The sequence below is a fragment of the Dermacentor albipictus genome, unplaced genomic scaffold, assembly GCF_038994185.2.
Source record: "Dermacentor albipictus isolate Rhodes 1998 colony unplaced genomic scaffold, USDA_Dalb.pri_finalv2 scaffold_11, whole genome shotgun sequence".
Lineage (NCBI taxonomy): Eukaryota > Metazoa > Arthropoda > Arachnida > Ixodida > Ixodidae > Dermacentor > Dermacentor albipictus.
The window spans coordinates 8,547,776-8,567,917 of record NW_027225565.1 but is presented as its reverse complement, the minus strand read 5'-3'; the positions used below and the strand labels follow the sequence as shown (position 1 = coordinate 8,567,917).

The 20,142-nt window shown below is 49.5% G+C and overlaps 1 protein-coding gene across 5 annotated transcripts in view; it reads left to right on the top strand.

Moving 5' to 3' along the window:
• The first annotated feature begins 255 nt into the window (after positions 1 to 255).
• LOC139051314 (nose resistant to fluoxetine protein 6-like) overlaps positions 256 to 20,142 on the top strand; it is a 97,284-nt gene continuing 77,397 nt past the window's right edge. For 2 of the 5 annotated variants that reach the window (XM_070528323.1, XM_070528321.1), the window contains exons 1-2: positions 256 to 467; positions 12,959 to 12,988. In XM_070528323.1, the coding sequence (XP_070384424.1) occupies positions 297 to 467; positions 12,959 to 12,988 (201 nt within the window). In that variant the 5' untranslated portion in view covers positions 256 to 296. The remainder of the gene's footprint in view (positions 468 to 12,958; positions 12,989 to 20,142) is intronic. The other 3 variants (XM_070528325.1, XM_070528324.1, XM_070528322.1) reach the window with 2 other exon arrangements.

Sequence of the window (20,142 nt, the reverse complement as noted above, 5' to 3'; positions counted from 1 at the left end):
GGAACACAGCAGGTGCATTGAACAAAAAAAAAATTGTTTTCGCTAAAATACATAACCGGCATTATTTCTTTCTATCTGAAGTGCATTCAATAATAAAATGAAAGAGGAAAATGACAATTTTTCTGTAATTAGTTTGCACTTTAGGCAGCAGAACGTTAATACGAGTACCTCGGCTACTTATTGCTGCTTCGTTGCGAGTACTAAAGAGCTCATTGTTTTCTTCTTCGCCGCCTTGCGCATGTCGCTCAGTGCTGGACTCCATCGGGCGGCCCCCGTCAGGCATCCTGGATGTGACCATGTCGGACTACGGTGACTACGACCAGTGTCTCGAGGTTGTGTCGCTGACGCGCTCCGGCGACGAGGACTTCCGTGGACAGCACTGCAACATCCAGGTCGAGCACCCGCACATACCCGCCCTCACGAAACACGCCATCGCCCGCCTGCCGCAGCTACTCAAGGAGGACAGCGTGAGTGTGACGCATATCTTGCGTTTGTATCTTTTTTTTTCAAGGCATGCATATGCTGATCAGCCGGGGCGTTGGCTCAGTACTCGTATAACCAAACATCACGATAGGCCAAAAGGCATTCCTTCTCCCCATCTGTCGGCCTATTGCTAAAAATGGGGTCGTTTATCGCCGTACACGGATTCCTTATACCGGCAAGCGCAACAGAACAAAGCGCTGGCGCATGTTGTACTACCATGAACCTCATCGATCAGTGAGTCAGCTGACACGTTGGCTGCGCTGCTTGACATTGTACGAGAAGGACAAAAGAAAGACATCAATTCATTATGCAAAATAGAAGTGAGGCGTGCAGACAGGACACAAGAGTAGAGAAGTGGACAACACGAACGCCGACTATCAACTGAAGGGAGCACTGAGGCGAAAAATGAAAGAAGACACAAAACTCATCTGCGCATGCTCAGGAATGGTAACACCACGTGTCAATCGAGTGCACGTGCTGGTCTACGTGAGAGATAACTGTTAAGGCACTTAATCTCTTCCTTATGTAAAGTAATCGAAGGCTGACTCACGCACGCACTTCCGCCATTATAGATATGCCATGCCTCTACCATAAGACGCGTATCTTCATTCTTATGCCTGTACAGTATCGCGCATTCATCTAACTTTGGCTTGCAGTTACAATCTCGGCAATGTAGCGAAAGATTAGAAGGCGATCCACCGGTTAACGACCTTTTATGCTCCATTAGCCTCTGATTGATACACCGTCCCGTTTGCCCTACGTAGAACTGGCCACAGCTAAGGGGAATGGGATATACCACACCCATACGACATTCTGTAAAACTGTTGTTCTTATTGTGCTTCACTGGACAAATATCTGTTCGTTTTTTGCCTTTAACCCGCTCCTTTTTATTCTGTACGGCAGCGCATATCTTACCTAGCTTATTGGGAGCAGTGAAAGCAACATTGACATCATATCTACTAGCAACTTTTTTAAGCCTGTGCGACACTGAATGAATATACGGAATAGCCACTACTCTTTTTTTGCGATTACTGCTTTCTGTAATTACGTCCGTCCCCCTCGAAACCGACTTCTTTAGGCGCTCAGCTACAGCGGCCACCGCTACATTAGGATAACCTGCTTCTAATAGGCGCCGGACCTGCGCATTAAAACTGGCGCTCATTTTGTGCATGCAAGATCTTGTGAGGGAAGACTTAAGGCACGACATGGCAATTCCGTTTTTTACTAATTTAGAATGCTTGGATTGAAAGTTTAGCAACGGCTTCGAAGATCTTGGGGAGTACTGCCAACAAACATGATTTTGTTCGAAGATCAAGGAAATGTCAAGAAACTGAATTACGTGTCTCTGAGGTAATTCCTTGGTAAACTTTAATCCTCCCCCATAAAGTTTAAATTGCTCACTTACTGAGGTAGCAGCCGAGTCTAATTCTTCCCTATTGCAGAAAATCAGGTAATCATCAACGTAACGAAATATCTTGATAACGCTATCACCTAAGGCTTTTTCTAAGCAGTTGTCAACCTTACTCAGGTAAATGTTGCTAAGAATAGGGGCAACCTTTGAGCCAATGCAAATGCCTGATTTCTGCAGAAAAACGCCATCTCTCCACCCAATCAGCGTCGACTTCAAGTACATTGAAAGAATTTCTAGAAAAGCTCCCGTGGAGACACCGCATCTGTCAATAAAAGCCGACTCTTGCACTTGTTCTTTAATGCATTCATTTACGGAATTTAGCAACCCGTCATGCGGCAAGGAATAATACAGGTCTTCGATATCCATACTAAAAGCTGTACAATCACCCGGATTCTCCTCTCTTAAATAGTGAACTAGCGCCTGAGAATTACGTAGGCAAAAGGGATCTGAAAAAATTAGTGAAGCTAGGCAGTTCTGTAGGTAACTAGCGACACAGACCTGCCACGTCCCTTCCTCTGACACTATAGCACGAAAAGGAATTTCTTGTTTATGAGTCTTGGCCGAGAAAAACAGTTCTAACGTGAGGGATTTAGCTTTCTTGACATTACATACAAGCCTATCAAGATTATGTCTTGACAAGAGGTCAACCGCACGTTGCTTAACTACCGAAGGCTTGAGTTTGACTGGTTGCAAATTCTTTTCTATGGCTGAAATCGCTTTTTCTGAAAACACGTCATCTGGCATAATTACGAAATAACCTTCCTTGTCAGATATTACAGGTCTAAGTTTATGCTCCACAAGGTAATCAACTAACGGTCGGACAGGGTCAGGCGTCTTAAAATGGGAATTAGATTGTTGAAGGCTAGCAATGCAATCCGAAATACAGCGTGAGCGTTCTTCTTCCGGAACGAACCTGGTTATGCAGCGCGGTAAGCTTAAAACTTCAACGGGTTTTATGTTTGGCTTAAAACAGTGCTTAGGGCCTAAAGCAAGGGTTCTTCTATGGTTATCACTTACAATGGCGTCTCCAAGAACCAGTACATTATTTGACGGCGAATTATTAGAAAGGTGTTTCTCCTTACTTTGTTGAAGCTCCGGAAGTTTCATCCTCCATAGGAAGTCCGCATGTTGCATGGCTAACTTATTCCAATCGTTGTAAGGGCGGTTCCAAAGGTGACCGCCTCCCAGGGCCGCGCAACGGACCCTTAGACACTCCTGGTAGAACCTAACTTGGCGCCATGATTCAGCGGAAAGAATAGATTCAGCGGAAAGAATCGCCAGATTCAGCGGAAAGAATCGTGTTGTCCACTTCTCTACTCTTGTGTCCTGTCTGCACGCCTCACTTCTATTTTGCATAATGAATCCTTACCAACTAGCTCAGCTTTCTGTCGTTCAAAGACATCAAGTGAGTGAGGCCTTGGAGTAGCCTCTTCTGGCATCACCCAGGAGAGACAGACCAGTAGCACTTTTTGGCAAGAGTTGAGGTGTTCTTACTTGAAAATCGATAGCTGTTTTAGTGAGTTTCCCGCTGCATCGTCGCAGTCAGCGCCTCCTCGAGCGTCGTTATCCATATAGCTCCTCGGGGACTATCATGACCTTATCGTCGAGCGAAGGGTAATATAGGGTATCTAAGAAAAGAAAGGAAGAAAGAAAGATATTGAAGATGGTATGCATTAGGCGGCTCAGGTGTTGGGCCCTTCTGAAAACTCGCGATCCAACCAATGTTGCCACTGTACATATAGAACATCGATGGCGCGTACGCCAAAAAGCAGCAGTGATACATGAACGGCGAGACTAGAAAGGAAATAGACTTCATACTCTGCGCTAACCCTGGCATCATACAGGATGTGGACGTGCTCGGCAAGGTGCGCTGCAGTGACCGCAGGATGGTAACAACTCGAATTAGCCTAGACCTGAGGAGGGAACGGAAGAAACTGGTACATAAGAAGCCGATCAATGAGTTAGCGGTAAGAGGGAAAATAGAGCAATTCCAGATCAAGCTACAGAACACGTATTCGGCTTTAACTCAGGAAGAACACCTTAGTGTTGAAGCAATGAACGACAATCTTGTGGGCATCGTTAAGGAGTGCGCAATGGAAGTCGGTGGTAACTCCGTTAGGCAGGATACCAGTAAACTATCGCAGGAGACGAACGATCTGATCAAGAAACGCCAATGTATAAAAGCCTCTAACCCTACAGCTAGAATAGAACTGGCAGAACTTTCGAAGTTAATCAACAAGCGTAAGACAGCTGACATAAGGAAGTATAATATGGATAGAATCGAACATGCGCTCAGGAACGGAGGAAGCCTAAAAACAGTGAAGAAGATGACTAGGAATTGGCAAGAATCAGATGTATGCGTTAAGAGACAAAGCCGGCAATATCATTACTAATATCGATGAGATAGTTCAAGTGGCTGAGGAGTTCTCTAGAGATTTATACAGTACCAGTGCCACCCACGACGATAATGGAAGAGAAAGCAGTCTAGAGGAATTCGAAATCTCACAGGTAACGCCGGAAGAAGTAAAGAAAGCCTTGGGAGATATGCAAAGGGGGAAGGCAGCTGGGGAGGATCAGGTAACAGCAGATTTGTTAAAGGGTGGTGGGCAGATTGTTCTAGAGAAACTGGCCACCCTGTATACGCAATGCCTCATAACGTCGAGCGTACCGGAATCTTGGAAAAACGCTAACATAATCCTAATCCATAAGAAAGGGGACGCCAAAGACTTGAAAAATTATAGACCGATCAGCTTACTGTCCGTTTCCTATAAACTATTTACTAAGGTAATCGCAAATAGAATCAGGAACACCTTAGACTTCTGTCAAGCAAAGGACCAGGCAGGATTTCGTAAAGGCTACTCAACAATAGATCATATTCACACTATCAATCAGGTGATAAGAAATGTGCGGAATATAACCAACCCTTATATATAGCTTTCATTGATTACGAGAAAGCATTTGATTCTGTCGAAACCTCAGCAGTCATGGAGGCATTACGGAATCGGGGTGTAGACGAGCCGTATGTAAAAATACTGAAATATATCTATAGCGGCTCCACAGCCACCGTAGTCCTCCATAAAGAAAGCAACAAAATCCCAATAAAGAAAGGCGTCAGGCAGGGAGATACGATCCCTCCAATGCTATTCACAGCGTGTTTACAGGAGGTATTCAGAGACCTGCATTGGCAAGAAATGGGGATAAAAGTAAATCGAGAATACTTTAGTAACTTGCGATTCGCTGATGATATTGCCTTGCTTAGTAACTCAGGGGACCAACTGCAATGCATGCTCACTGACCTGGAGAGGCAAAGCAGAAGAGTGGGTCTAAAAATTAATCTGCAGAAAACTAAAGTAATGTTTAACAGTCTCGGAATAGAACAGCAATTTACAATAGGCAGCGAGGCACTGGAAGTCGTAAGGGAATACACCTACTTGGGGCAGGTAGTTACGGCGGATCCGGATCATGAGACGGAAATAATTAGGAGAATAAGAATGGGCTGGGGTGCGTTTGGCAGGCATTCTCAGATCATGAACCGCAGGTTGCCATTATCCCTCAAGAGAAAAGTGTAAAATAGCTGTGTCTTACCAGTACTCACCTACGGGGCAGAAACCTGGAGGCTTACGAAAAGGGTTCTACTCAAATTGAGGACGACGCAACGAGCTATGGAAAGAAGAATGATAGGTGTAACGTTAAGGGATAAGAAGAGAGCAGATTGGGTGAGGGGACAAACGCGAGTTAATGACATCTTAGTTGAAATCAAGAAAAAGAAATGGGCATGGGCAGGACATGTAATGAGGAGGGAAGATAACCGATGGTCATTAAGGGTTACGGACTGGATTCCAAGGGAAGGGAAGCGTAGCAGGGGGCGGCAGAAAGTTAGGTGGGCGGATGAGATTAAGAAGTTTGCAGGGACGGCATGGCCACAATTATTACATGACCGGGGTTGTTGGAGAAATATGGGAGAGGCCTTTGCCCTGCAGTGGGCGTAACCAGGATGATGATGATGATGATGATGACACATGACGCAGCCTCATCAGTGCGCGCTGCTGTACACGATGCAGATATAAACCAGAGCGACGGTCTAACAAGTTGGGCTCGAAGCCGGTGCCACCGAGCGAAACGCAGGGTAGGAAGACAAAAGAAAAAAATGTAGGGGTCCTCTAGAGGTGCAGCAAGCAGGATGTTTGCTCGGGCAAAACAAAGGCGCGGGTGATATATTACTCGGAAGGAAAACGCAGTATAGAGTGCGACGTGGTATCCTGCAGTTTTTTTTTTTTTTGGCTTTGCTTGGATTGCACACGTTTACGCGTACCGAGGCCGACGAAAAGCCCGTGCATGGCCCTTCCCGTGGACCAAACATTTTTCATGGGATTCTTGAGCGTGCACCTAAGGTGCACCTCTGTCGGGTTTCGATCTTTGCCGCAGCCGGGGGTCGAAGCCGCGACTCCGTGCTCAGCAAGAATACGCCCATAGCCCAGTGTGTCGCCAGCGACTTTGGACACTCCCGGGCCACAGCCTATACCGTTCTGTCTACGAGGTGGATCTGCGTACGAAAGCCGACTATACAAAGCGGCAGTGATGCCAGCAGAATTGTCTGCGCGCAGCCGCGAATGTTTGTCGTAGGTGATAGGGGCGGGCTAACCCGCGACTCTTATTGCTCGTTCTTGTGAGTTTGCAAACACACTTGCATCACAAATATGGTTCTATTAATTCTCTGCTTGAGTCGGAGCTCCTTCCCGCAATACCGTTCGTTCGTTCTGCTCCTGTTTGCGCTTTCTGCCATGAATATGCACCCCATGGGGTCGGCTTTCTACTTATTATACGCTACCGCAAATCTTGTGCAAGTTGTTTACCCTACTTCGCAATGACCTTCAACAGACCACCTACAGTCTCGTTAGGGACATAAACTCTTTTTTTATTGCAGAGTACTGTGACACTGATATCACCAAGAGAAAAGCTGTTATGACGGTGTTTTACGCCGCTTTAATGTTTTCTTTTGAAACATTTTCTCCTGGTATATTACCTTAAATGGCCTCTGCAACACCGCTTTGGATCTTCGTTGCTCGCTACACGAGCGAGATCAGGCGCGATGCAACACATGGAACATCCTCAGTACTCGGTCATTCATACGAAACTATGCTGTGCTTTTCATTTGTCTCTCCCTCCCTCCCTCTTTCCCCCCCCTCTCTCTCTGTAATTCTATTCCGCCAAGTCTGCGAGCAAGTCTGCTCGACCGTTGAAACAAATCCGCCAATGGCGATTTCCATATTCAGTGAAGCGATAGTGCGCGTCCTGACGCAACACAGTCGGCGAAAGATCACGAAGGGACTGAAACGCTTGCTCAGAGAGGCTCTGCCACTCTTCGAGCGAGCGTTTTGAGCACGAAATTCTTCTTCGCCCGTTCGAACCTCTTCCTGAGCGGGAATCCGAACTGCTTCCAACATTATTAGGGATCCGAGAAAATTCATTTGGAACTTCACAAGAGTCAGCGAAATACGATGTAAGCTACCCTATACCGTAGGCTTAGTATAGGAACAAAATAGAGTGAGCAGTTTGGCAAAAATGGGGCTCGAACTTAGGCTACAGCGCCCAGGGGCGGAATTTTATAAGGTTTCGGAAAGCGAACCGTTCACTTCGCCGCTTACGTCACTAAATGGGCCACTCCCAAGCCGGTGGTGGAAGAAGGGGAAGACGCGACCAGTAGATGAGAGGGTGCCACCGCTGAAGAGTACGTCATTATATGACCAGCTAATCGAGCAACTGTAGAATGTTCCTGCTTGCTAATTAAATATAAAATATAAATTAAATATTATACAGCAAGTTCTAAAGTATAAATGTGTCGTGTCGGGCGTTTACGCAATCCAAAAGTAATTCGTTAATGTCATTCTTTTTCATTCTCTGTCGACCGGCGGTATCGCAACCGTAAATGAGTTGGCAGAGCGCAGCGCTGTGTCGTCTGCTACCAGGAGCTCGTACGATGCACGCAGCAGGAAGGAACTGCCAGCACTTCCTAAGCAGCGAGCGCAACAAAACTATGAACTGGTTCTTAGGGCCACCTATAGTACAGCCGACTGTATAAATTTTCCTTCTTTTTTCGCCCTTCGTCATCGGCGCAGACATGACTCGCTCTCCGCCGCGCTGCCGCTATCGCTGCGATTTTCCCCACGCCACGTCGCGTGATAGAAGCAATGGAACTTGAAATAGAGCATTACGATATACACGCCTGCGCGAACTAAAATCGAAAAGCGTGGTGCTGATGGTGCGCTGTGCCGCGAAATTGACGAACAAAGTGCGGCAATCCCGAACTAGAGAATAAAGGGCAGCGAAATAAGATATCTCCACAATATGTTCCCGTCCTGACTGCATAGTTTTATTAGCTGAACGAAGGAAGCACTGGATCAGCCTAAGTTGAACCCTTCTCGTTGTTGAACAGTGATCTGCGAGCTGTTCACGCTGGCGATAGCACTGGGAATTCGATCTCACCATGCAAATATCTCCTTGGCATTGACTTTGAAGCTGAGGTCACGGGAAAGCTGACCCAGCGCTTCTAACGGCCAACGCAGTAATTGCGAGAGCAACTTCGTGGACAGTGTCGGCAGCAGAGATCTAGCCCATTCCGATTAATAGTTCGCTTTCGAAAGACCTCTGGGGCGCGATCGGAGATATTTTGTTCGATACGCGTTCTGTTCAGTTGCTGCAACGTCACAAAGTTGCAGTATGCAAAATTTGTGACAGCGGGGCGGAGAGAGCAGCCAATCAGGAAGCAGTGACCTCCCGGGAAGTTTACCTCCGTCATTTGTCGTCTGCTTGCAAACAGTATACTACAAAGCCAAATGTTTCTCGTCTTCCATTTGAATGAAATCTTTATTTAAAAAAATGTATTTTTTCTTCTCAAGCCCAAACACGTTTTCAAATAGTAATACGTGTGACTACTGCAATTTATAACTATAAGGTTCTTTGCGTCGTCCCTAGGTGTTGTCGCTCACAGCGAGAAGGAAAAAGAAAAAAAAACGACGGAAAGAGTGGCGCACTTTTCAAGCGGCAGCGACAACACCCCAGAGGCTCGCTGACACCGATGATGTTGTCGATTTCACTGTACAACCAACGAATTATTTGTATCGGGAAACAAAAACGACGCGGAATTCACTTTCTGCCATTTCTTCAAACGCGTTTCGCACCGCCACCCGCTCTCCTCCTTCCTCTAGAAACGCCAGCGCAGCACCCTGTTTCCAACGGAAGCGCCATTTTCTAGAGTTACACTATGCACTGGATTAAAACGTGCCATTCCGCAGCCGAAAAGGCCGCCTGTTGGATCCAATCCAATCCACCAGACGCGCCATGCGAAGCCGTGTGATCGCTCCAAACTTCTCAACCCCCGTCGCGTTCGGACGAAATGCTCGGTGGGTGGATGATTGACAGGAGCGTGTCGTCATTTTGACGTCACCAAAAACGGGGCGGCGCCCCGTGGCTCGCGACGTCGGCGCGGAGTAGGCCAATCGCGCGCGCCGGTAACCGAACGAACGCGCCGAACAACCATCTCTGATCGCACCCCTGGGGGCTACAGGCCGGTGGCGATGAACCGCAGCGCGCAATTCCGTCCTCTGCGTGTAATGACCACTGGTACGCTTGCACCCGAGAGTCCTCCAATTGATAGCGTAGCCTGCGAAAGGTCTAGTCATAAAGCCGGCAGGGGCGTCCGGTGAAACTCATTATCCGTCATTTCTTCGAATGCGTATCGCACTTCCAGCCGTGGTCGATACCGACAGAGCAACGCCAAGCATACGACAAAGGCAAGTAATAGCCTCCGAAACAATCAACGCACGCCCGCGTGTCTCCGTGGTCGCGCGACCGGCGCGTGCGGCCAGGGTCACAAGCCAACAGCCAAGCCACAGCAACGGAACCCAAAGCGGACTACCCCTTCGCCGGTTCCGCTCTTAGCCAAGACGGGTTCGCTGTGGAAATTATTGACAGATGCGTGACGTGATCATAACTTGCGGTGCCGCCCCGCTGTCTCTGACGCAAGCAAAATTTTGACCAATCAGATCAGGCCAAGTGAACCGTTCCCCTTCCGAACCGTTATAAGATTCGGCCCCAGATACAGTTAGCAGTCCCTACGCAGCAAACCGCTGACCTATCTCCCACGTGAATGGAGCAACATCTAACGCGTAGTGTGGGGCAAGCACGCCGTGAGCTCCGGGAGCGCGTCGTGTATAGTCATGCCTATGGGAGGCAACACTAAAATTTTAACAGCGATGCTTTTTAAGCTGGTGGTTAGGCCGGCGAACGTGCGCAGCAAAACCTCGCCGAGCTATAACGTCATCGAGCGCTCCGGCACCGCTTTACCGTAGCTTTGCCTCGCGGCGCCGTACGGAGGCCGCGCATGCGAAGATGCGGATCTAAGCCGTGATCTAAGCCGCGATCTAAACGGGGGTATAAAAACAGCTCCGCTCCGCCGCCGCGCCAACCGAACACCTGGGTTTCCGACGGAGAGATGGGGCGACAGAAGAAGAGCGTCACTACCCCCCCCCCCCCCCAAAAAAAAAGAAGCATGGCGCGAAAGCCGCCGCGCTGCTACTCGACCGGCGGATGCGACGACTTCGGTCCAATTCCGAATATCGCGCCAGTGAAGCGGCGGCGAAACCTCAGCGAGTTGTCGAAGCGCCTGTGTAGTTGTGTCATCGGATGACAATAGAAATGACTGGTACTGAAAATAAAACAACACATTGTACATGCTTTAACGACCGAGTGTTCGTTGCTCTTTGGGGGGCTAACGACGACACCACGCAGGAAACTTGACCCAGTCTCCAAGCATACCCACTCATAAACGTAGCCGAAACAAGAATAACCTAGGGGGCGCCGCCAGATTCGCTGTTTACCCAGTTTTCGCGCTGCTAGTGCGAAGCTGCCCTAAATTATTTTTTTTTTATATCGGAGCCATTGGCACCATTTTGGTCCATAAAACATTAGTCGGAAATGATAAGGAAGCTGCAGCTGTTCGTCCTAATGTAGTTTCATTGAAGACTAAGGCGGCTTGAACACAAACACGTCCGTTGTAAGGTCGCTCTGATTGTTCGTGCTCTTAAGTGTCACGAATCGGCCACGTGCTTTGTGTATAGAGAGGGAGTTCACTTCCCCCCATGTCAGCGGGGCAACAGTTGCTGTGTTATGCGGGGTCACAGGCACCGCGCGGTGTTGGGTGACGCGTCGCGGCAGGCGCCAGGAGGGAGAGTGCCGATTCCAGGAAGTCGGTATTGTGCGCACGGTGTTGGCAGTCCGCCGACGGTCACACGAGTCCACACAGACCAGCCTTGAAAGGAACCGCTGTACAAGGTATTGTGGGTCGATCTCCCGAGTACCTGACCAATTGGAGGCGCCGCCGTGGTTAACAAGGGCTTAGCAACTTTGACCCCGTGCCGCATGTACTGAGCAGGGACCTATTCTTCTACGCGTCCGGAACGCAATCGCCAGCCTTGTTGTTCGGTGCGACTGCCTGTGTGGTGTCGAAGGCCAACTTACAGTGCACGCTGTAGGGATGTGGTGCACACGTGAAGAGTGCATTCGGACGGCGGCGTCTTGGAAACACGCACTCGGAGAACTTTGTCTTGTAGACAATAAATTTGAAGGACATGGAGGGCCATCAGTCTCCCACGCGGACAAACTTTGAGTACGGCCGCACTACGTGGTATCGATGCCCCTGCTTCCGAAACATTTGCGGCCTAGAGACGCCCTTGAGATTTGAGGCGGCCTTGCGATAACTTGTTCGGGCCTGGCGTGTTTTGCTCAGAATTGCTGATAGATCAGTGAGCCTCCGTACTATGTACGTTAAAACGAGTCTGGGCTCTAACAGTCATTGAGACAGTCGAAGAGTGAGACTTTGTTTCTCAATTGTTCAAGTTTGTAATGTATTTGTTTTACCTGCCATGTGTATAGAAAAGTTTACCTATAAATATTTCTTGTACATCTGATCTCCACCGATTCCTGTCTGCGTTTGATCAACAACTGCCGATCATCGTCCGAGAAGCTTCAAGTTCCAACGGAGAAGCGAGGACAACAGAGAACGAACTAAGCTTTACTTCCGTGATACCAGTAACAACGGACAAGGCCTTCCGCGTCCCTGCGATGTCATCATGGCTCCGTAAGAGACGAAGCCTCTTGATAGAACGAGTCATCAAGCGTAACGCGCTCGATGACCAATTATGTTCGTCGCACTTGTAGTGCAGCACAAAGCATGTAGCTCCTGGTGTGGCGATATAATCTAGTGCACGTTTGCATGGCGAACCATTTGATTCTCAGTGGCCATTTTGTCTATAACTGGTGTTTCGTGCTCGTCTTGTTTCTTTGCTTCCACTGCGAATGACACATCAGTCGAGCAACTATAGCTAGCCCATATGTTACTGCCTTAATATAGAACGCAATACTTGTGCTGGCACAAATCGCACAAAGATGGGTTTCATGCTCGCGCCTGCGTCCTGACACAGACTGCCCCGACAACCGTTTCATTGCTATTGTTCTGTTTAGACAAGTCAATAACCGACGATGCACTTGTTGACAACGCATCGCAGGAAGCTTGGACGCGCCGGGATTGTTTAAAATAAGAGCTGCCAGAAGGTGTGTTAGACTGACAATCTTTCCTTTCGGTTCTATTCTTTTATCATTCGTGGCAGTAACTTGCCAGCATTGGCGATAGCGAAGGCCTGTCGTCATGGGAGCCAATGAGGGAGGGCAAAAAGACTGGAAAATGAATCCTTACATATTGCGGGCCTATAGAAGTATAACAACTGATGATACGAAACATAAACAAGTACGGAAGCAAATATTTCATTTTTTTTCATACCTGAGTTCTCTAGGCTCACCTCGTTTCTCCCTCTTGTGGATGTTTCCTCACCCTTTATGGCTAGCCCATACTTATAATTGCGATCTCATAACTAAAAGTAAAATGTGCACTCTGTATAGCTTTGGAGCACGATTTACTGCGATAACATTTTAATGATGCTTTGACTGCATTTCCAACATAGTCGCTTTTTTTCTTTTTTTTTTCACATGCCGAACCCGTTCTCTTTTCAGGGTGAAAGAGTGGCGGCGATGGCGAGTGAAGTATGAAGTTTCTCATCTAGGGTAGTGATGATTATTAACAGGTGTCTATGCTACAGACGTTCTGCATGTTAGGTTAGGCATGTTAGGCTAATAGTGTCCTAATGTCGCACGTGAATGGCTAACCCTACCCACTTCTGTGGCAGTGCCGATCGAGTCCGTTTTTTAAGAGGCGGGCAACCCAACTAACCTCGCGCACTTCTGACTTCAGCTTCTGAATTGCGTAACTTTCAAACATCACAATACTTCGTTTTTCTGAAGGATCCTGAAATGCCTGTGTGTTCTTTTTGCTTTTTTTCTCTTTCTATGTACGCGTTTGAGAACCGTAAGAAGTCGAAATCTACATCGGTGCCCACCCACGGCGGCGTTCTGCACAGCCGATAAACTGTTTTCCTGCTGGCAAAGTTTTACTGCACGAATCCAAACTTCCTTCGTTCATGCTTGCTAATTTCCGTATAACGCGAAGTTAATTTCCTTCCTCCACGATACAGTTGATAGCAGTGTCAATACTGAACGCTAGCGAACTATTGTAATACTATCAATCGTACTATCAAAAAATCCTTTTGCACTACATATAGTTTAAAAAAAGTATCGATGCTATTGATAGTCAATTACGGATAGTTTTCATCACTAGCATCATGTTGTCGTTTTTTTTTCGTTCTTTTTTTACTTGTGGTCGGTCTCCATCGTAGTCAGCCTTGTAGTAAAAGGGGAAAAAATACTATTTTTACCGAGTCCATTTTACCTTCAGAACACTACATGCATAAGCAGTTACGATGAAGCATCGCAGTGTACAGAGGGTGGGCATAATTCAGGTTATCTTCGCAGAGTGACGTAGTTTTTCAAGAATTGCAGAAGTTGTAATGCACTTGATAGAGAGGGCGGGTTGGGGGTAGGCAACCATGACGTCACTGAGAAAGTGAAGAAACGTTACCACGCGCATGAAAGTGGGAACCGTGATGCGCAAAATGGAACAACATTCGCGCACCGTGGCCTTGAGAGCAGGGGGAAATACAGGACGAATCGCCAGTGTTTTCTGAGAACGCACAATTAACGCCAGAATTAGACGGGCTGTCCGAGCAAAGGTTACGCTGCTCGTCGAGCGCCTGGCTTCCAGAAATGAATACTTATTATGTGAAAAAAATGCATAAAGGAAGAAAAGCGTTATGATTTGCACGAACGTTCATTATATAAGCAAGAACACGCACATACATACAAAAACATCTGGCGCAGGTCATTCGAATTAGGATAGTGTTTTAGGCGAGTTGGTCTAAGTTCGTGACATGAATGTAGCACACAGGCGCTGACTACCAAAATAATTTAATTGCTCAAATACCGTATATACTATTTTTACAGCGTAGCTGTATATGGCTAGGATCCTGGGATTCTTTCGCGTCCGTCGACAGCAAAATATAATAATCAGTGGCTCATACCCAGTAAGCAAGCAAAAATGCAATGGCTTATAGCCCCGTAAGGAAGAGGCTACAAGCACTCAGCACAGTGAAGCGAACAGGGCTTACATTCTTTTGAATCACTCATACAATATACAGAACAGCATACGTTTCAATAAATAACAAGCTTAAAAAGAGTATCCGAACCGCATAATTGATAATAAGGTTCTTGTGATAACAATGCGAAGCACGTAGCGCTCCCCGCATACGCTACCTGGTAATAATTACCGTTGCGCAAGCTGCCGCGGTGACGCCAGCTTGCGGCGTGGGGTGTGACGTCCCGTAGCCGTCGGTATATATAAAATGACCAGCCTAGCAAGTGATCTCAATGTTATTGCTGCACCGCTATGGGCGGCGGCGTGCTATAAAAATTACGAGTACTCCCATTCCTACCATTATACTCTAACGTAGCAATACTACCATTACTCCAAAGCCATAAAACATTGCACACCACCTTCAGTAGTTGTAGTGGCTGTTTTCAACAGCTTCGCTAGACATGCACTTTCGGAGGGCTGGGATGGCGAATTTTTCTCTTAGAGCGCCGTGCTTTGGCGCCCGTTCCCGCGTTTCGCGTCACCGTCGGCCTCGCCGTTGTGCCTCGCAGTAACCAGCTCCGTAGCCGGGTCCAGCGCGCTCTTGGCGCCATCTCTCGCGCACAGCTCGAGCCTTGCTCTCCCCTTCTCCTCCAAAGACGGATCACGTGTTCTCGCCTATCCTCTCGCCCCCGTCCTCCGAGAAGCGCCGTTGCGGTGACTCTCGCCGCTACCGTCCTCTCCGCCCTCGCCGGCCCTCTCCCCGTCACGGCACTGCCGCTACAGTGGCTAGACACTCCACAGCTCTCCGCACCTGTGTCTTCGCGTCGCGTGGCTGTACGGATCTCAGCCGTATCTCTCGCTTCCCTGTTTGCGGGGCGCGTTCCTCAGTGGCATTTGTAGCCTCCGACAGTGCTTGCGCCTGGTTGTCCTTCTCCCGCCCCCACTCTTGCCGTATAACTCCCCTTACCTGGCACAGTGCGGTTGCGGTGACTCGAAAGGCAGTCATAGTGTTTCGCCCCCTTACTTATACTTCCCACCCCAACCTTGTGCGGCCACATTGAGGCCTGTCTGTGAGTGAATGAGTGTGTGACCTCTACTCAATACCGCTGTTCTTCACCCGTTTCCTCATCCCACCTCAGCAGGAGCATTAAATAATAGTTGTTAATCTCCCCCCCCCCCCTTTCCGCGACACTCACCCACTATAGGGCCGTTTATAGTCCGACGTAACGCGCGCGCGCACGCTACGTTACGTTGGCGGAAACAACTTCTACAGTCCGACGCACTGCAGCGCCGACGTAACCGGCGGCTGCCAGCGCGCCCCGACGGGCCCGGAGCAGATTTGGCTCCTGCTCCATTAGCACGTCAGCGCCGACGAGTGTGTCGACCCACAATGCATTGCGCGCGAAGAAAAAATTGGAGGACGCTTAAGCTTCGCCTTCAAGAGTGGGACGCGACAGCGTTCCCGTCGAGCCGCCAAGGTGTATAAGACAATGCGCTACGGCACAGCGATCACTTACGATGCGCCCCGCATCGGACTTAGCGCCCACCTATCACGCGGTGAGCGTCGAGCAACGCAGCGTTCGGCGCGGCAGCGAAACGTGCGCCTGAGCCAACGGAACGAACCAAAGAACTCGGTGTCTCGGAGGGGAAACGATCTACGCCAGCCAAACGTCGCGATCGGCACGGGCAGAGAGATAGATAGTAATCTAAAGAAAGGACCGGGAGCACGGCGAAGCGTCGTCAGGGGAGAGGGAGAGAGAGAGATGTTCTTGTTTGGGAAGGAAATAATTGGGTTAATGTGCAGTGCAGTAACTGTCTCTCGGATGAGGACACCTCAACCGCACTGCACAAGAGGGATAGGGAATGGAAAGAAGGGTGAGATAGACGCGGCGGCGACTGCCCTGACAGCGCGCGGGCAGGTTGTTTGTATGCGCTTGTAAGGCGCGGTGACGCTCCTAGTCGCGGTGAAGCAGCAAAGCTTCCTGTGCCGCAATAGCCGCGTCGCACATCTGTCGGATGTTGCTGTCGATGGCTGGGCACTGGTCTAGTACGGCACGGAGTGCAGCCGCGAGGGCGGCTATGAGTGCGTCCCTGGGGTCGTTGCTTGGTGCGGTTTGAGGGCCGCGTGACGACTCGGGAGCGGCCGTCTGGGTGTTGCGGCCACGCAGGGCGTCACTGTAGGATCGGCCCTGCGGGGCGCGAGCATCCTTCGAAGGTGTGGCTAGATGCGGCTCGTGTGATGTGGCGCCGGCCAGCTGAAGCGCCTTCTTCCTCGAGAGGGGCCGCTCGGACGAAGACAACAGCACGGCCGCCTTCCTTTCGCGTTGCCACTCCGGACAGCTCGGCTCTGTCGAGGGATGTCGACCACCGCAATTCACGCAGCGTGCCTTCTCCGCGGGGCAGCCTCCTGTAGGATGCGACTCACCGCAGCGGAGGCAGCGGGCGTCGCGGAAACAGGTGGCGCCGGCGTGTCCGAAAACGCCGCAGCGGTCGCACTGTAACGGTCGAGGAAGTCGGGCACGAACGGCACGCAGCTGCTTGAAAAGCCGCACGCTTGGAGGCACCACACTCCCGACGAAAGTGACGGTGACGCACGCGCCACTCCGCGAGCATGCCAGCACCGCGACGGGCGCTTCCAGGTTCTCGCGAACTGTGCGGGCGTCGAAGGAAGGGTCGACCCCATGGATGACACCCACACAGGAGTTGTTGTGGAGAGCCTTGGGGCGCACCGTCACGCCGCCGAGGTCGCACACGTCGAGGAGGGGCGCCAAGTCGGCGCCGCGCATCACGTCTGCAGCCACCACATTCCGGCGGAAGTTGACGCGAACGCGTCTCACGCCTGGCACACAGGAGAGCTGGGCAGCGATACCGTCCCGTGTGAGTGCGAGGAAACTCGCCTTGCGCCCGGTGGGACGGTAGAGTACCGTGACGTCGGTATCGCGGGCGACGCCATCGTCAACGGGTGGGGCGAGCGGCTCAAAGTCGACGAGCCGTCGGCGACGGCGTCTCCTTCGTGCGGCTTGTTTTTGCTGCGCCGCTGCCGGCTGGCAGGCTTGGGCATCCTCGGCGGCCGCAGGCAGCAGCGGAGGATTTTCCTGATTGAGCTCCCTTGATCCCCCGGCAGCTGGAGCAGGGGTGGGCGCACTCGGCCGGCTCTCGTTGGGCGAGGGGCCGTCAGCTGGTCTGTCGTCGTCGACGGGAGCAGCCACCGCCGCCGCGCGCGAGCCCTCCCCCGCCGCAGGAGCGGTGGGCTCGATGTTGGAGAGTGGGGGCGACGCGCAGGCCGCCGGCGACGACAGTGATGGGGTATCCGGCCGGACAGGACTTGCCTCGGGCGAGGCCGTCGCGTCCATACAGGAGGACGAAGTGTCGGCACCAATCATACTTGCGGTTGGCAAGAAGAAGCTGCCGGTACTCTCGTCGGTGTCGCCCATCGACGCGCAGCTAGCACCGTCGTCGGTGGAGGCAGCCGAAGTGGGGGCCTCTGTGGTGGTATCCGTTGAGGCGGACGGTGCGGCGTCGTGGCCGCTGGGACTCGTCTTCTTCTGCACATCAAACGGAAAAGCGCGGAAGGGAGCGTCCGTGGATGATGGGGCGCGCGCGGTCGGCGTCCCACTCTCGCGCGAAGGCGGGCATGACGGCGAGGAGTCCGTCGAATCAGCCGACAGCGCACGCAGCGCGCGAGCCTTCAGCCCGCGCTTCCAACGTAAAGCCTGTTTCACATGATGCGATTTTCGTCGCACCGGAAGTGCGATTTCCGTCGTTTGCGATGAAAATCGCAGTCGCAGTGCCGACCCCCCGATTTTCGGCTGCGACCAACCGGTTGGTCGCACAGTCGCACCGTCGCACCGATCGCTGCGATTTTCCGTCGAAATTGCGCGGAGAGCTGTCAACGGAGCTATTTCGCCGGTTTGTATGGGTTTGTTTTGGAAAATGGCGCCTCATGACAAGTGCAATGCGCGGAGACGTGGATCGTCGAATTCGGTACGTACGCGAAGGGAGAATAAAAACTTGTACTTCAGATTGCATTCTCCGATTGCTATGCGTTTGTTGACACGCTACACAGCAAATGAAGTGCATTTTCACGTTTGCTTCGTACGCCTTTGCGAGTTGTGAGTGCTAGGAGGTGTTCGAACCCCAGCAGACGACGAGGTCGTCACAATTTTCTTTTGTTGAGTAGCATGCAAAAATCGCGCTTACGGAGCAGCTTGAATTACCTCAACCTCGGCAAGGGCAAATGACAAGACAGGAAAGTACCCGAAGTTTCAACGTTGCGCTGAACGCGGTACCGTTCAGTTGCTTCTTTCGGTTTTCAAGCATGAATTTCCCGATGCATCTTGAAAGCTTATCTTGCCTCTTATTAAATTTGACACAGCAAAAGTGTAGGCTATCGTAATGAATTTGCTACGATAGCATTAAATCCGTGGCTTGAATAAAATATTACATGCACGTTAAGTTGCACCTCTTCTCTGGAGATTTTTTTTTTTCTTGCACAGAAACCAATAAACATTGACTATGTTGCGGACTTTGTATCCTTACTGCATCTGTATGAACACTTGCTCTGCAAGGTAATTAACTGTACAGCTAGTAGATTAAATAAATTGCTTGCTATAGTGGCACAGTGACTACGTACTCTCCTGCACAATTATGTAGAACTCGTGCAACAATGCGAAAAGCAGGCAAACGGCCTGTTCTTGTGGGGATAAAACAGTATAAAAGGACACGCTGAAGAAAATTAAATCAAAACTGTGCAGTGAAGTCAGCCAGTACAAGCAGTTCTTGCACGTTCACAGCTGATCAAGTGTGCAGAAACATTCATGCCTTACATGTTTCTAGCAAGTTTCTAATAAGCTTGCGATCACATATATCAGTATGTAAACCCATATAACGTACGATATCCGCTGCGATTACTATCCTTATAAGTAATGAATTACCATGCTACTTGCAAGAACATATATCACCCGAAGATTTTAGAACAAATTTCTGCATTTCAACTATATATAATATGTGGTTTATTCAATAAAAGACCACAAACTGGGCTTTTTTGCAATGACAAACTTATTCCAAACTTTACTTACATACAGGCAAGAAAAAAAATTATAGACAGAAATGTTGTTCTTCAATTTGTTCACCTGCCACTGTGGCTATAGCATTCTGCTGCTAACACAAGGCGAGGGGTTGATTTGCCAGCCATGGAAGTCGCATTTCGATGGGAGTCATAGGTGAGAAAAAAAGCTCTTGCACTTAGATTTAGTTCATCACCTATTGAACCCTTACACTTCAAAATACTATTGCATAGGGGGGCATGCTTATGCAAAATCTAACACCAATAGAAAGCAAAGAGCAGAATTGTAAAACAACCATCTTTCATGATAATTTGAGTGTGTAAATATTCATTGCATCAATATGTATTGTTCAACAGCCCTGCACAAATAAGCATGATCAGGTATAGCAAGTACTCTGTCAGGAAGCTGGTTCTACAGATGTATAAATGTCAAGGCATGAATGCTCATACTACGTCGCACACATAGCACAAACAAAACCTTTTTCAAGAGTTGTCCCTTCTGGCAGATATGAGTGGGCCATGAGCAGCAGAAACTTTATTGTAGGAAATTATGTAATACTGCTTATGAAAGAATGAAGAGAGTGAAGAGGCTTTTAACAGCAGTAC